The following is an 18,381-nucleotide window of genomic DNA, read 5'->3' as shown; positions in this document are numbered from 1 at the left end:
CTAGATGTTTTTAACCTAATTATAGTCAATTTTGATTATGACTAAAAAATTTAAATTTGGACCAAAGTTATAGTGATTGCACTGAATTTGATTGTAAACACAAATTCATCATCCTCTTACTTATTCTCAGTTAGTATTTCAAAGGCTGAAGTTGCAGTTCTGAAGTTTGTTCTTTAGTTATGGTCAGTGTTTCTGCTATGAAAGAAACATACTTGCAGATGATCACCTGTAACACCTATGAGAAAGATACCTTCCAGAATAGAACATTAGTGGCACATTCTGCATGATACTTTTCAAACATCTTTATTTCAAAAGTACATCTAAATGTGTCCTGCTATATCTATTTCTAACATATAGAAAACCAGGGAAACACAGATGGTAACAAATAAAAGAAGTTTGTAGTCCTCCATAAAATATATGCTAACTGCTTTGACTTTTAAAAGTTGTTATTAATTAGGTGCTTTCCTGTAAAACTCTAAGTAAGTGTAACAGAATAGTATATCCTGTCATTTAAGGACATGTCACAACCAATCAGAAAATGGTAATAAACATTACTTGAGAGGTCAGACAATGTTAGGTTCTAGAGTAGTGTGTGATTTGTATATTTAAAATAAGCATCACAGAGTATGGAAGCCTGTACTGAGAGGAAGTGTTTCTGCATATAATTGTGGCCAAAAAGGGGATCAATCAAGTTCCTGTTTGAGCCTTAGGAACTAAGGAAGTTAGACTGGCATTCAGGAAGCAGGATGTAATGTTACTCTGATTGTAGCAATTTTAAAATTAATTGTATCCAAAATAAGCAAGCAAATAAAATCTTGGCACATTTTGCCCATTTAATAGAAGTTAGTCTTAGTCTCACAATAATTTTAAGCACAATTCACCGTTTTCGTTTTATTTACAGCTTGTATACTGTCTTCATATGAGTGTGGTTGCTTTGTACTTGAGCCATTTGTAATCAAAGCAAAATTACCTAAGTAAAACTTTCGCTTAGAGTATAACATGAAGATATAAAAGCATGCACACTGATTCTAGTTAGGAATGAAATTGTGGTCCTGAAGTTTTACAGTCCACAATTATGTTTGGGAATCTCACATTCCTTTTTTTTTTATCTTTATTAACTTGAGTATTTCTTATTTACATTTCGATTGTTATTCCCCTTCCCAATTTTAGGGCTTCCCCTCCCCATCCTCCCCCCATTACCACCCTCTCCCTAAGAGTCACATTCACTGGGGGTTCAGTCTTGGCAGGACCAAGGGTTTCCCTTCCACTTGTGCTCTTACTAGGCTATTCATTGCTACCTATGCAGTTGGAGCCCAGGGTCAGTCCATATATAGTCTTTGGGTAGTGGCTTAGTCCCTGGAAGCTCTGGTTGCTTGTCATTGTTGTTCATATGGAGTCTCAAGCCCCTTCAAGCTCTTTCAGTCCTTTCAATGATTCCCTCAACGGGGGGTCCCGTTCTCAGTTCAGTGAATTTCTGCTGGCATTTGCCCATGTATTTGCTGTATTCTGGGTGTGTCTCTCAGGAGAGATCTACATCCGGTTCCTGTCAGCCTGCACTTCTTTGCTTCATCCATCTTATCTAGTTTAGTGACTGTATATGTATAGGTCACATGTGGGGCAGGCTCTGAATGAGTGTTCCTTCTGCCTCTGTTCTAAACTTTGCCTCCCTAATCCCTGCCAAGGGTATTCTTGTTCCCCTTTTAAAGAAGGAGAGAAGCATTCACTTTTTGGTCATCCTTCTTGAGTTTCATGTGGAATCTCACATTCTTATTGAGGATTGTGATATATTTTTACATGGAAAAACTGCATATGGATTTTGTCCAAAATATGATTTTGTCCAAAAACAACCACAGAAGGATTCATCATATTAATCTGTAACTTTTTTTTACTGGATAGTTTTTAATTACATTTCAAATGTTCTTTCCTTCCCCGGTTTCCTGGACATAAGCCTCCTACCCCATCCCTTCTATAAGAGTGTTCCCCTCCTCATCCACTCCCTCTTCCCACCCCCGTCCAACATTCCCCTACACTGGGGAGTCCAGCCTTGGCAGGACCAACGGCTTCTCCTTCCATTGGTGCCCATGGTGTTGGAGCCGTGGTCAGTCCATGTTAGTTTTTGGATAGTGGTCTAATGCCTTGGAGCTCTGGTTGGTGGGCATTGTTGTTTTTATGGGGTTGCAAGCTCCTTCAGCTCTTTCAATCCTTTCTCTAATACCTCCAATGAGGATCTTGTGTCACAAGTTTAGTACAGAGTAAATTTTTTCTCAAAATAATCAACATTTTAATTGAAAATATACCAGCCATTATTTGGTTTTTATACCTGATGTATATTAAAGACTTATACTTTTTTCTTACAAAATTAAAATAATCCTGTCATTTGAAGTGTTCAATATATAAATGCTATTACAAATTAATTATAATTAATTTAATTAGAATTAAATATAAGAACATTTTAAATTCAGAATTATAAAAATCCCTGTATTTTTGTGGAATTAAAATGTATTTAGAAAATCTGAAGTAATTATTTGGGATCATGTAGACATTTCTCTTCTTGATCTCTATGGGATTTATATATATATATATATATATTAAATTAGAGGCCCAATAAAGATAAAACTTAGTCAATATTTACAAAATATTCTGTTCTGTTTTCTAAATAAATATTTTACTTCCAGTTTAATAAGTTCAAAATAGGAAAAATCACAATTAAGAAATCTTTAATTAATTTATTCCTGATATTTGTTTTTAACAGCATATGCTTAAGCAATCTCAACCAAAAATGACTTCACATTTATCTGTGACAGAAGGTCAATATGACGAAAGTACAATAAATGACCAAGTAAAAGGTATGAACCATATTGTAAAAAGTCACTTGTCAGAGTGCTTATGTAAATTAGAGCTGACTTATTTTCCTAGTAAAAATTACCTCTAAAGCACGACTAAATTTTAAGATATTAAATGGTGATAGTTTAGAAACTAGTCATAACACATTGACTTTCAATCTCATATGAAATTGAGAGTACCATTACAGAAAAGGAAGCATAGTTTCCAACATGAGGACTCTTCAAGCAGGTGAATACTAGGATATAGAAAGTAATTATGAAGATATAATGAAATGAAAATATAGAAAATCAGAGTCCAGAAAGGGATCAAAGGATTATTTGACTGATCATGGCCTCTTCTTCTCCTCCTCCTCCTTCTCCTCCTCCTCCTCCTCCTCCTCCTCCTCCTCCTCCTCCTCCTCCTTCTTCTTCTTCTTCTTCTTTTCTTCTTCTTCTTTTCTTCTTCTTCTTCTTCATCTTCAATTGAAAATAGAATCTTCTTACATACTGTATATTCCAACCATAGTTTTTCTTCCTCAATCCACCTCCCTGTACTCCCCTTCAATTTCTCTTCAGAAAAGAGTACAACAACCAAACATGACAAAATAAGATACAAAATGACAAGGCAAAGCCCACATGTCAAGGCTGGGCAAGGCAGCCTAATTGGAGAAAAAGAGCCCAAACAGCAGACAAAATAGTGAGAGACTATTACTCTCTCCCACTGTTAGGAGTCCCTCTAAATGATAAGGCTTATAGTGGTGGGACTAAGTTACAACCAGTTGACTTGTTAGTCAAGGAGGTCTCTTGGAGGTTCATAAAGAACCCAGGCTGATACTAGGCCAGAGGATTGCTCTATGAAAACTGAAAGCAGGAGGTCCCATTGCTAAGATAGGTTTTTTATATTGTTTAATTCTGAAACATGTTAAGAAAAAATAAATAATACACTATAGGTGAATTTACAAAATTTTAATTCAACAACAGAGAAATTGGGTAAAGATTCCATGTTAGCTTTTGTTTTTTATTAAAAGACATTAGAGAATATGTTCAAAAATATGATTAAGCAACCAGAGCTTCCAGGGACTAAGCCACTACCTAAAGACTATACATGGACTTACCCTGGACTCTGACCTCATAGGTAGCAATGAATATCCTAGTAAGAGCACCAGTGGAAGAGGAAGCCCTGGGTCCTGCTAAGACTGAACCCCCAGTGAACTAGACTGTGGGGGGGAGGGCAGCAATGGGGGGAGGATGGGGAGGGGAACACCCATAAGGAAGGGGAAAGGGGAGGGGAATGTTTGCCCGGAAACCGGGAAAGGGAATAACACTCGAAATGTATATAAGAAATACTCAAGTTAATAAAAAAAAATATGATTAAGTGTATCTGGTTTCTACATTGATGCTAAACTCTCAATTTTGCTGATATGTAGTTCAGCATATATGTAGTTCACTGTGTAACAAGTGCACAGAATTCTCTACTTAGAAATTGTTCAATAGTGCATTTCTTTTAAGTTTTCATTTTATGTATTTATTTTTAATTTTTCAATTTTTATTTACTTCTTAAGACAGTTTCTTATTGGATATTTTCTTTATTTACATTTCAAATGTTATCCCCTTTCTCTGTTTCCCCTCCTGTAACCCCCTTATTCTATTCCCCTTACCCCTGCTTCTGTGAGGGTGCTTCCCCAGCCATCCACCCACTCCCTCCCTTCTCCCCACTCTGGCATTCCCCTACACTGGAGAACTGAGCCTTCACAGGACCAAGTGTCTCTCCTCCCACTGATGCCTGGGAGGAGATTAAGGTCATCCTCTGCTATATATGTGGCTAGAGCTATGGGCTACTCCATGTGTACTCTTTTGTTGGTGGTTTAGTATATTTCATAACAGTTCCAGAAGTAAGAGAAGTAAAGCCTAGATTTTGTTATTATTTCTTGCCTATTTCTAGTGAATGGGAAAGGAGAATAGAGAGACTAGTAGAATATATAATTGTGTAAGGTTACATGAATACTAATTCCAAGTGGATCTGTCTATCACATATATATTCATGTATTATGTACATATGAAAATAAATATGTGTGTATATAGCAACATATCTTTCTGACACCAATCATTTGTCTATCTCTATCATCTCTCTCTCACTTTCTTTTGTTTGTTCATTCTTTCTAGACCTGTGAGTTCTTAACTATAAAATTAAAATGTCGGAAAGGAAAGCATCCTTTTAGATTCAGTCATTAAAAGGCAGGTAATAGGTAGTACCATGACCACTGATTCAGAATGCATCGCCATAAGAAATAGTATATAGGAAAAATGAAGATATAAAGAAAGAAACAATCAATTTGTTACAATCAATGATAACAAAGCTTGGGATAAGACATTTCAGAGTGAATAAGTAAATCACTATGCTATTTTCATTGAATAGATCACTAGAAATAAGGAAATAAAAAATGTGGCAAACAGAAGCTCTACACTTCTCTACTCTATGTATTTGAAATACTAATGATAACAGAAACTTCAATTTTATCTATGCTAATGAGATTACTGTGAATTACTGTCTGATTTTGGAATGATAACTAACTTCCTTTACATGTGATTTGAGAGAACCATAAAAATCATATGATGCATTAAATCTACTTAGTTTTATAAAGAAAAGATTTACCACTTTAATATTTACCAACCAATAATATATACAAAATGAGTATAATTTGCACAATAAAGTATAATAATTGGCTGAATAAGATATATCATTAAGACAGATGACAGAGAAGTTAATTTATTATTACATTTTCACTTGAGGAATATTGTAAATAAATAGAAGTAACAAAGAAGAGGAAATAAAGATTAAAAATAATAGAGTTTTGTATATAATAAGGGAAATTATTTGGATGCATAGAAAAATATAAAGGGAATCAATTGGATTAAGGTATGCCTAAAGTGACTGAAGAAACCGTCTCCAGATTAAAATACTGGAACATGAGTTAATATACATTTTTACAATAATTAAACATAAACATCACTGTCAGCCATAATTTTTGCAGAATTTTAGGGCAAATCTAGTGGTCCTGCTTCCTTGTATTATGCTATATAAGGCAGAATAAAATAGTGTGATGAACAAATAGGGTTACATATGGGGTGATTAAGAATGCCATTAACAGATGGCAAATCTGTTGGAGTAATTAGGCCTTATTATGCTGTTTCAGTTTGAAGTCATGATAGCTAAGAAAAATAATGTCAGAATAATATTTTTCTAATTTATTTTTGTCTACTCATGACTGTAACTATGATGTTGTATCATGCTCTAATTTTCTTAGTTTCAATTAATTGTGTGGATTCACCACAAAAACCAGATGTAAAATCAAGATTAGAGGAAGAACACAAAAGCCATGGTAATGGTGAAAAATCCCAGCATGAGGTACATGAGTATTAAGATTTCACTTTTTCTAAAATATTGTTTTCATTGACAAATGGTATCTCATAGGCCTCATGAAGTTTTCTTCTCCTTATCTCCTTATAGAATCATTAGGTCATGATTTAATATTTAGTTTTGACCTCCCTTTACATGGCTGTGAAACCCGAATCTTTAAAAGGAACAGTAAAATAAGCTAAACCTTATCATTAGAAGATTCAGTTTTTATTTTTATATTCATTTCTATAATACCTATAGATGTTTAAAAGAAGAACTGGTTAAATTTGATACTTATGACTAGCAATTGAAATTATGAATAGTATAGCAGTTTAGTTCCTGAGTTAGAGTCAAGCTAAGAGTCTTCATTCCTAGTGAGTGAAGCACATAATTTGTGCTTACCTATTATCTGTCGATATTACAAAGCTTGAAATTTCAGTCCTTAATTTGGCTCTCTGGTTGTCTTCCACATGTTTGTTAGAACATGTATACAATTTACCTTCTATGATAAAAACATTCAGGATACAAATTTAATTATCATACAAAATACAAAATCCAAACTTGGTTCTCTTTAAATAAAGAAAATCAGAAAATATAATAAAAATAGCACTCCTGACTTTATTGGCATTAAACTACATCAGAATTAGACATAACGTACAATGTATATATAAGGGTATGGTCCTATATGAACTTCTAATTTGTAGAAAAACTTGTAAAGACCAATGCTGCTAGAATTCCAATTGAAATCTGATGTCTGCCTGAAGACATTTTAATTGGGTTTAATGAACAATATTATATAATATTATAATTAATTTTATGTAATTTTATATTTATATGAAACATTTACACATAATATATTATGCTTATATTATTATAATTAAATAATAATATTCGGTACTAAATAGATGCTTTGCTGGTAAACGATAGACATGGCAGATGAGGAAATCTACTAGAGTTTAAGAACCAAATGAGAAGACAGTTTAGGTTTGTGGTAGGTTAGTATTAGGTTTACTTAAATAAATCTCTGTGAATGTGAATGTGCAGCTGCAGACTAAAGGAGAAAGACACCGACACATGGAATTCTAGCACAATGACATATGGGAATAGCATACAATAATACCCTGTTCCCAATTTGATGCCTAGCTACATGGATTTGCAAGACATCAGAGAGAACCAAAGCTCTAAATATAGTCATCGTTTCCCACATCATGTGAAAAATCAAAACTGATGGTAAAATCCTTGATTTAGCACAGACATTTAGAGATATTTATATGGTTCCATTCTTATTAACATGTGCTACGGGAGTTTTAGGTTCTTTCTGAATTGATAATTGATAAAAAACCTGCCTGTCTCTGCTATTTAATATTAAACTATCTTTATTGAAACATATCCTTTAAAAATCCACAAAACTGTATAACTCTATAGTTTATGTTGGCAGACACTCTAGGATGATAACGGTTAGATATTAATGATAAAACAAAGTTTGTGTTTTCAAATCTCTTGCTTTTGTTTGCAAGCTTCTTTTATATTTAATGTAATTAATGGGGTTTAGTGGTTTTCTTGGAAGTTGATTTCTACATTTTAATATATCACATTATCAAAACTGTTCTTTTACATACAGCACATGTTTAAGATGCCTCGGCCTAAAGGTGCTGCACGTGTATACTTTGGTAAATGTCAAAAGGGAGAAAACACAGTAAATGTGAAGAATAAAGGTAAGAGCTCTGCATTATAAAATAAATGCCATTTGGCTGAGTGTTTATTTGACACAGAAGGAGGCAATTATCCCCTAATCAAAGAGTCATGAAACAGTTAGGAATTTATAAGGCATAAGATGGCTGTGATATGTATATTTAAAACCAACCCCAAATTCAGTGGATGTCAAGGAATAATAAAAGTCAGAGCAGAAATGAGTAAAATATAAATAAAGGAAAGATTGGTTATATCAGAGTTTTACTCAGTTGATAAGTGCTAAGAAACAAAGCCTGGTGAAGACAAGGAAATGATTAAGAAAAGCAAAGAATGTGGAAACAACAGGAAAGAAAATGAGGTGGGTGTACAGGGGATATTATAAGACCCATTTTTGTATCAAAAGAAGGTTCAGAATATCAATATGTGGGATGGCTATAAATAGACCTTTTAGTAAAACTACATGTTTTATACATGTTTACCCATTACTGTTTCTTTGTCTCCTCAATTTTTGAGACTATCAAAAAAAAAAAAAAAAAAACACAAGAACCAGGCCATACAGTGCTACTCATCCTTTACAATACTTCAATGCTACATTGTAGCTACATTTCAGGACATTACCCTACAGGATAGAATACAGGAAAAAAAAGAAAGAAAATCACACAGGTTTAATCCATTAAAAGAATATAAAGTCGAAAGCATTCAGACACTGGTTTAGAGAATGTCTTAAAAACAGAAGTGGTTATCTAGAGGAACAGAAGAGACAGAATACAACTTGCATAAACTTGAAGTTAATGATGAGAACATAGGAGAGAATTCATTTCAAGGCTTACGTATATTTTCATTCAAATAGACTATGTTGTCATTGCTGCATAGATGACCAGTAATGGGATGGAGTGAGGCAAACATTAAAAGCCTCAGTCACTCACTTCCTGTCTACAGTTGCTGTACATCAACTAATAGGGATGTTAGAATCTTAAGCATTCAGATGAGAGTTATTAGAATATAAAAGTACAAACTTTTTTAAAAGTGGTTTCCAATTTATTTAAAAGATAGTTGTTTGATCACTATAGCTTTATTGTTCACATGATACACCCAGAGCAACTTTAGAAAAATGGACATCCCTTAATTACAAAAAGGACCATTGTATTAAATATTGTCAAATTTTCAAATATGTCTTAAGTAGTTTTCTTTTTTTACTGGTTATTTAATTTATTTACATTTCTATTGTTACCCTCCTTTCCAGTTTTCCTGTAAAAAATAACTCTTGAGTTTTTATTTAGACAATTATATTTCAATACTGAAAAAATCTTTGCATCCAGTTATAATTTAGATTCATAAACCTTCTCTAAAAATGTATGCTGTGTAAACTTAGAAAGAGAAGAAATGCAGTCATTATAATGTCACATATCTCTAGTAGGAAAGAAAACAATTTTACTAACTGGTTTTAAGCAAGTTAACAGCAAGAGCTGATCATCACATAATTCTCTTTGATGAAAATGACTTCTGTGTTACTCTGAGTCATTATGACTGCTTCAGCATTCCTTAATAAGCTAGAAATATGATAATTCTTTAACCAATGTGACTAGTTGTAGAATTTTTATTTAATCATATTAGGTCTTTTTGCTTTTGCTTTGGAGGTTAAAATATCACCTCACAGTCATGTTTTCATCTTAAAATTTAAGACTTTTTCTCTCTATCCATCAATTAAGAATGTCATATGTATATTCATATATATATGTATATATAGGCATGGAAGACTATGTAACATAAATATATAATTGGTTATATCTCTTTGGCTTTGTAGATCCTCTTGAACAATATTCTCAGTGTAAGGTAATTACTTATGTTTATTCTATATTGTTATATAGTTTATATACTATATGAGAGGATTTATTAAGTATTTTATTTTAAAACTAATCTAGGCTACCAATGAAAGGAAAGACCATGATTTAGATAGTAATTCATCAATGATGGGTGTAAAAACTTCCTGTGCAGGTAAGTTCTGTAATTTCTTATTAAGGTACAAGTGTTGTAAGTATTGGACCTGTCTTTTTTTTTGTTTATTTTATGCCCAGATGTTTAGAAAACTGAAACTAATAACAAAAATATCTTTGTAAACTTCTCTGTTCCAAATTGGGCTTTCTTTCTTTTTAATTACTTTTTAAATTTAAATTTAAATTACATTCATTGAACATTTATTGTGGCATAAATGAGGAGGAGAAATATGGAATTTCCAAATACAGTTTGTAAAGTGGTGATATTAAAAACCCATGTTTTTTAAAAACCTTAGTCATAGTAAATAGGAAAATAGTTGATTTCTTTATTGAAAGTATATCTTTAGACAATATATTTTGATTATAGTTTCCTTTTCTTCTAATACTCCTAAACCCTGTCCACATCCCTACCTACCCAAATTTATACCCTTTCTTTCTCTATCTTATTAGAATATAAACTGGCATCAGAAATACTCAAAAATAATACAATAAGGCAAACAAACTATAGTGGGACAAAACAAAGAAACAAAAGAAAATGATCTAAAGTAAAATTTCAAGAAACACGTATGGATACAAACAGACATTGATGTTATCACACACAGAAATCCTATAAAAATACATGATATAAATGCAGATAACCTGTAAGGTTAAAGAAATAAAAAGTCCTGGCAAAGGGTTCTGAGACAAAGAACCTCCACAAAAACCATAGAGTTCATATTTGTTGTCCATCACGTCTGGGCATTGGGCTTGGTCTTAAGTGTGCTTTGAATACTCAGAAAGACTCCATTAGAGAAAACTACATTTCTATTTGCAAGTACTCATCAATTAGAGATAGCTTCTGGTTTAGTGGGTGATGACTTGGGTCCACTTTCCCTCTCGGCACTGGAACCCCATCTGAACAATACCAGTATAGTGCCTGTGCATGCTGACACAGTCTCTGTGGCTTCAAATGAGCATTCGTCCTGCTGTGTTTACTTCTAAACTATATTCTACAGATAGTTCACTCTTTAGATAATAATCATGCTTCAGTAATGAAACTTTAAGTATACTGTATATTTTAAGTTCTCATGTCCTATGAGAAGCAGTTAATAAACAAGTGTTGTAACTTGAGGGAAGAAGCAATTACACACGTGTGCAGAAGAAACTAATGTATAATGTTTTTACATGTGATTATCCAATGATTCAAACAACGTTCTTTAACAAAAAGTAATTTCGGCCCAACTTGGGATCTGTCCCATGGGCGGGCACCAAACCATGACACTATTACTGATGATATAATGCATGGCTCACATCATGAGCTTTTATTATGTTTAGGCATAGGCCTAATTTTTCCAAGATTTTTAATATGAAGGGGCGTCGAATTTTGTCAAATGGTTTCTCAGCATCTAAGGAGATGATCATGTGGTGTTTTCCTTTGAGTGTGTTTATATAGTAAACTGTAATGATGTATTTCCATATATTGAACCATTCTTGCATCCCTGGGATGAAGCCTACTTGATCATGATGAATGATCGTTTGATATGTTCTTTGATTCGTTTTGCCAGAATTTTATTCAGTATTTTTACATTGATATTCATAAGGGGATTTGGTCTGAAGTGAGAATGTAAAATATTATTTATCACAATAACTAATGCCTAATTTAACTGTATAGTTGTAAAGAATACTACTTTAAAAATATCATTTCTCTTTTATTTATCATCATATATATTAATTTATATAGAAGCAAATGTAAAACTGAAAACAGAGGAAAATCTTGATGGTGAGAAAACTAGTCAATCATCTGTAAGTAATTTTGAATTTTCATTTCTATTTTAATGGCTTTTGTACCACAGGCTAAATGGCACATTCTTCTAGACATGTATTTAGAATAAATAGTCTAAAGCTTAAAATTTAATTTTAACATATTTTGCAAGTTAAAACACAGTGAATCTTCTTAAAATCTATACTAGTCCATACGTAGAGTTCCTTCAAGAATTTTTATTAATTTAAAAATTATTATCATGTATAGTTCTATTCTTGAATTCTACTTCTGTGTAAAATGTAAGGAAAACTGTGCTCATTATCACCAGGCATTTGGAAACAATGACAGGCTGGTATATGTCTCCCCATTTTAATGTTACAAACAATAATTTTAAAACTCACTTTTTCTATAAAATACTTTAAACTTTGAGATAAGTTGATCTTTGTGTTAAAGTGGTAGAATTGCATGAATCAAAAGCCTACCAATAAATACACTTAGCACTTAGGTGTCACTCCATACCACATCAATCCAGTGGTCTCACTAGCTCTACTTTAACCCAGTATAAGACCCTATAACACCAAGAACTCACACACATGTTCAGTATTATCTGATTTATCAACTGAAGTATTTTTGAATAATAATCTTATCAATATATATGAATGTACATTCATATATATTGCTGTATTGAATATATATGAATAAGTTGCAAGCTGAATTTATTTTTATTAGTTTTTGAATAGTGTCTCTATAATGGTTACTTCACCAATCTCTCTGAGAAATAACAAATAGCCTGGGTTTTATAGGATATGTTTAATTTAGTATTTATGCATTGTCTATGGGCTTCTACAATAGAAACTACAAATTTACCTCTTATTTTGCCTGCCATAGCCCCAGTTCTTTCCTTTAGCAGTATGATTAGTCATTTATAGTCAATATATAAAGGGCTATTTTATGCGTTAATATTAAGATTATAAAAAATTAGTACTCACAACATACACAAAGCAAAAACATGAGCCTTAAACTTGCTTTTCTTCAAACTCAGCCTTAATTTAAGGTTTTCTGTAGAATTATAGTATTTCCCTACAAATTTCTTAGATAATTAGATCCATAGAATCAATTTTGGGGAAATGTTGGAGTCAATAAAAAAAAAACTGTATAACTTTTGTACCAGCACCAGTTGGACAGAAGACTCCTATTTGAACAGTGAAATTTTTAATGTTGTTATCATGATGGATTTCATATATTATATATAAATAATCTACCATCATATTATATAAAGGACACTCTCATTATATAAGAAATATTGGATGCAAATGACATCTTATGTAAGTTAATTGCATCTGCTGAACATGTTGACAAAGAAATGTGATCTAAGTATCTGTACACTTAACTCTAAGTAACCACCAAAAGGATAAAAATTCAAGGATGAGGAGAGGGGGGTACAATGTAAAATGAACAGGAACATGGTACATTTGCACTATGCCATAGAATCCAATTAAATGATTAACTTCTCACTGAAGAAAATAAGCCAATATCATGAAAGTACTATTCAAAGAATTTAAATACCATTAGAATACATTGTGTCTCGTCATGCATACAGATGACATAGATGTTTGAAACTATTTGAACACATATTTTGTAGAAATTCTTCTACTCAGCTCATATGGAGTAATTTGTGTTGTATGTTTCCCATGGCATATTTATATCCTTGATACCAAATAATTTTTCATATTTACCATCAAATTAAAGATTGAAGCCACAGCTATTTTTTTCCTTGACTTTGACTACATTGCTTAGCTATTGAAATTTTTCAAAGTGACAGGTAGTGAGTCAGGGGACACAGCAGATGAGTCATTGTGTGGAATTTTAACAAAATAACCAAGTAATCAGAAAATAGGTTTCAATTCTTCACATGACCCTGTGAAATCTATCAAACTTTGCAGATATTTTCTTTAATGGAGAGTAAAGTGAAACTATATTTAGGTAAAATATTTCTCTGAGTATCAAAAAATATTTGAAAGGAGTTTGCATTAGGAAATACAATAATGGCATCATTGGTGAGAAGTAAAGCTTATCTGTCATTATCTAAGTCTTTATAATCCAATGTGGACAAGTAAGTAGGACTTCAGACAACAAAACCCTGATTCAGTTTTATTCTTACAATGTTTCTTTTTTTAAATTTATTCTTTATTACATATTACACCTCAGCCAAAGTTTCTCTCCATCCCCTCTCCCCAGTCCCCCCTGCTGCCCCCGCCACCATCTGTCTCCTGCAGATCCACTTTCCCTTCAGAAAAGTGAAAGCATCCCAGGGATATCAACCAAGCATGACATAAGTTACAATAAGACTAGCATATACTCTCATATTAAGGCTAGATAAATCATAATAAGAGGAAAGGGGACTTAAAAGCACATGAAAGAGAGATAGCTTCTGTTTACACTGTTAGGAGTTCCACAAGAACATCTTGCTTCACAACCATAGAATATATATAGATGACCTAGGACAGATTCATACCAGGACCCTCTCTGAGAGCCCCTATTAGCCTTCCTAGTATACTCTGTGGGCAGTGTTTCTGTCCTTGAGCCCTCTGGTTCCTACAATCCTCCTTTCCCCTCTTCTACAGGATACCTTAAGCTCTACCCCTAATATTTGGCTTGGGTCTATGCATCTGTTTCCATTTTTATAATATAAAGGAAAATGTGAGAGTAAACAATTGGACCAATTCAGACAAACACAAATATCTTCAGACTCCTTTCTTATTATAAATTGTGTTTATTTTTATATTATAATTTTGACAGGTGGAAGACCTCTATAATGTAATTTACATGCTATCATATAAACCAAAAAACAAAAGTCTTTATTTTATCATTTCATTCAATCATTTTGTTTTTAGCTAATATTTGATGGGAAACATTTAGCATTTTAAACAAAATAAAATGTCTATTTTATTCTGTTTATATTCTAATGATTTACTATAAATCCTTTTTTGGAACATGTTCTTAAAAATATGAAAATTTGGTAAAAGAGAAGAATGCTCACAAAGGCTGAAAATGGTGCAGAACACAAATTATCTAAATGGTATAAATTTGGTACTGTGTAAAATATAAACTTCCACTATTTTAATAATTAGAATGGCGGGGCTTATGAAAGTCTCTAAATAATAAATAAATGAATAATAATAAATATAATAAATAATAATAATTAATAATGATAAATAAAAATAAATCTGTATTTAAAATGAGTGCTATGTTTTGGCTTTTCTCCCTTTAAAATTCTAAATTTCTCTTTACAAAAATTTCATCCAATTTTGTATGTTGAGCACATCTCTCAAGTCCATAATGTCACCATCTTTCTCCGTTCTCTTTTTAGCTAAGGTCTCTTCCTAAAATGAAGGCCAGTTAAATTTTCATATCCTATATGCAAATATGATTTGGAGCCTCATAGGGAAGGAAGATCCAGAAAGGTTCAGATGTAGTACTCATGCAAAAAGTTAGAAAAAATGTACAGTAGAATTTTAAAAAAGAATTAAAAATAACTAGCAACAGCTTGCAATTTTCTTTTTTTTTTCTTTTCTTTTTTCAGAGCTGGGGACCGAACCCAGGGTCTTGTGCTTGCTAGGCAAGCACTCTACCACTGAGCTAAATCCCCAACCCCAGCTTGCAATTTTCTAATTAAAAACATTAATTCATACCTCCCACCAAAGAATCAAGAAACTAAAAATGAGAGAAAACTTGTGACCTTTATGTTTCTGAGACTGAGCTAAGTTTCTAAATTTGGTTACCTGCAATTTCATCATTTTTTTTTCTGTAGATGACATTTTGATTCGTTTTTACTGAAAATTTGTATTGACATACGCATTGCAATTACTTGATTCTGTAGTAATTTTATTATGCAGTAAAATTATTATGAACAAATACAGTTTTAAATATCTTCTTATTAACCTGAGATTTGCAAAATGATGCTCCATGTGTTTCAAAGTAAAATCCTGTTTAATATGCATATCATGTAATGTTCTGACTGTTGCTACATGTCTTCTTACATTACATAGTGGGTGCATAATGTGTGTTTTCAATGGTGTTAAATATTATGTATTTCATCTAAGAAGCATGCGTATGACAATGAATCACTATTTTAAAAATATGTTGAAAACATACTTATTTTCATGTCAATTGTACATGCTTTTACAATTTATAAAAGACTGCCTTTTTATATTTGAGCATATGTATAAATGTGTCTGTGTGGATTTGTGTGTGTGTGGATTCAGAGCATATTGAAGATAAAGTTATAGATAGTTAAATGCCACCCTAGGTGAATGCTGGGAAACAAACATGGACTCTTTGCAGGAGCAGAATACCTTCTTAACAACTGAGCCATCTCTTTAGCCCAGAATACTTTCTTTTGGACCTCCAGTGTAGGGGAATATGGGGGTGATGAGAAGGGGGAATGGATGGGGAGGGGAACACCCTTATAGAAGAAGGGAAGGGTGATGAGATAGGGGACTTATGTCTGGGAAAACAAGAAAGGGAATAACATTTGAAATCTAAATAAAAAAGATCCAATAAAAGAAAAAAAGAAAAGAATGTGTATTCAAAGTAATTGGAATTCATGGATCTATATTAATATTTGCTTTATCAGGATACTTCTACTCATATTCAACCAAGACATGTTCCTCAGTTGTCATTAGGATTAACTTCAACACCAACAAATATGCTAAATGGAGGAGGGAAAGGTAAGAACTATGTTATTGGTATGCCATGTAAAATCAGGGCCAGCATGTATTTTACTAGCCAAAAAGATGTCTATGAAATAAATATGCAGTAAGAAATAAGACACATTAGATCATAAAAAGTTAAAACTAATATGAAACTTCAATAGCATTTTAGACTGGACATGTCAAGAGCTAAATAATAGACCTGGGCTAGAAAGATGGCTCGGTTGTTAAGAAGATATCTTGCTCCTACAAAAAGCCTATGTTTGGTTTCCAGCATTCACCTCAGGTGGCACTTAATTACCCATAACTCATTTATATATCAACACTTAAGGGCACATACTGTTCTTCCAAAAGACCTGAGCTCAGTTTGCAAGTCAACATCACAAAGATAACCACCTGTAACAGGTTAAGGAGGGTTGAACCCTCTGGCTTCTTTATGCACCTTTGTTACTGAACAAACATACTTCCACAGAGACATGCACACAATTTAAGTAACTTTTAAAAAATACATTTTTTTAAATTTACTCTCCTCCAATTCAATAATCTCTAATCACATTCTCCCATCTCTCTACTCCTACCAACCTGAACTTCCTCTTCCTTTCTGCCCCAGGTTCACTGTTCCTTTCTCTTAAGGAAAGAGTAGGCATACTAGGGACATCAACAAAACACAGCATTATAAGCTAAAATAAGACTAGGTCCAAACCTTCACATCAAGGCTGTAAGAGGAAACGACTCAATAGGAGGAAAGGGCCCCAAAACCAGGCAAAAGAGTTAGTGATAGCTCCACTCTCATTGTTAGGAATCTTACGAAAACCCCAAACTAACAGCATCGTATTTTCAGAGCACCTTTTGCAAGCCCATAGAAATATTTTTAAAGATCTAAATATTTATTTTAATATTCTTTATCTGAGCAATATATATATATATGTGTGTGTATATATACATATATATGTAATTATTTCCTTACATACACACACACTCACACACACACACAGACACACACACACACACACGTGTGTGTGAATGCTAGAAATCTATACATGTGTGAATGCTAGTAATCAATATGGCAGAACTTATTACTTAACAAGCTAGTTCTCCAAATAACCACAGAGACATTTAAATACTTCAAGGTTCTGGCCTTAGACGGTCAGACTCTAAGCAAGCTCATCTATGTTAACCCAACCACCTAGCCTCATCCAGCCACATGGGTATCTATACCTACCATGCCTATAGTCACAAACAGTTCCCCTCATGTCTCCTGAGAAAAGGCTCTTCCACGTTCTTCTTCCCAGAGTGCCTTTCTCCCTTCCAGGATGTCCCACCTTCCTCTCTCTACTGCCAGATCACTGATGTTAGCCTTTTGCTGACCAATTAACTTGGGGATCAAAGTTTGCATAATGGAGGAATTTCAAGTAATAAGAATTTGGAAAGAAGATAGAAAGTGAAATTTAAAAGGCAGAGCCGGTATAAAGGGAGGAATTTGGAACAATGTATATTGTGAAGTGTGGTGTAAAAGTAACTTCTTTAAAAGGAAAGGACTTGAAGTCATTTGTGGGAAACATGCCATGAAGTAGTAGTATGGAAACATAACTGAGGGGAGAAAGAGAAGGATGCTATTCTTTTCTTTATCACAAATGGAAAACTGTGAAAGACTGAGAACTGGGTCCTAACATTACTTCCTTTAGTATACAGTAGCTAATCATAAACACCCATAACATACACTGCACGTCAAATGCAGGGTATTCTACCTCTCTGATTCTGTAATACAGATATGGATGACAAGCAGAAACAATCAAAGATCAGGAAATGATCAGCAGATAGCACGTCTATGCAGGAATCTTTGCCTCAGGCTTCTTAGGCTGCATGATTTGGAACACTGAAAGAGTGCTATGAGTTTGACAGCACAATGCAAAATTCTGTATAATGGAATGTGGCTGGGGACTAGGGCTTCTCAGATAGTCATGGACTTTCCTGGGAAATACTGTGAAAATTTAATTTCTAGTTCACTAGCCCTGGACCTCTA

The 18,381-nt window shown here is 33.2% G+C and overlaps 1 protein-coding gene across 1 annotated transcript in view; it reads left to right on the top strand.

The window, feature by feature from the left end:
• Potefam1 (POTE ankyrin domain family member 1) overlaps positions 1-18,381 on the top strand; it is a 185,699-nt gene that overhangs the window by 63,237 nt on the left and 104,081 nt on the right. Inside the window, 7 exon segments of the mRNA XM_039106462.2 lie at positions 2,753-2,846; positions 6,128-6,228; positions 7,841-7,934; positions 9,716-9,744; positions 9,834-9,906; positions 11,626-11,687; positions 16,283-16,376. Coding sequence (XP_038962390.1) covers positions 2,753-2,846; positions 6,128-6,228; positions 7,841-7,934; positions 9,716-9,744; positions 9,834-9,906; positions 11,626-11,687; positions 16,283-16,376 — 547 coding nt within the window.

This window comes from Rattus norvegicus, chromosome 3 (genome assembly GCF_036323735.1).
Source record: "Rattus norvegicus strain BN/NHsdMcwi chromosome 3, GRCr8, whole genome shotgun sequence".
Classification (NCBI taxonomy): Eukaryota; Metazoa; Chordata; class Mammalia; order Rodentia; family Muridae; genus Rattus; species Rattus norvegicus.
This window is presented reverse-complemented; position numbering and strand designations above follow the sequence as displayed.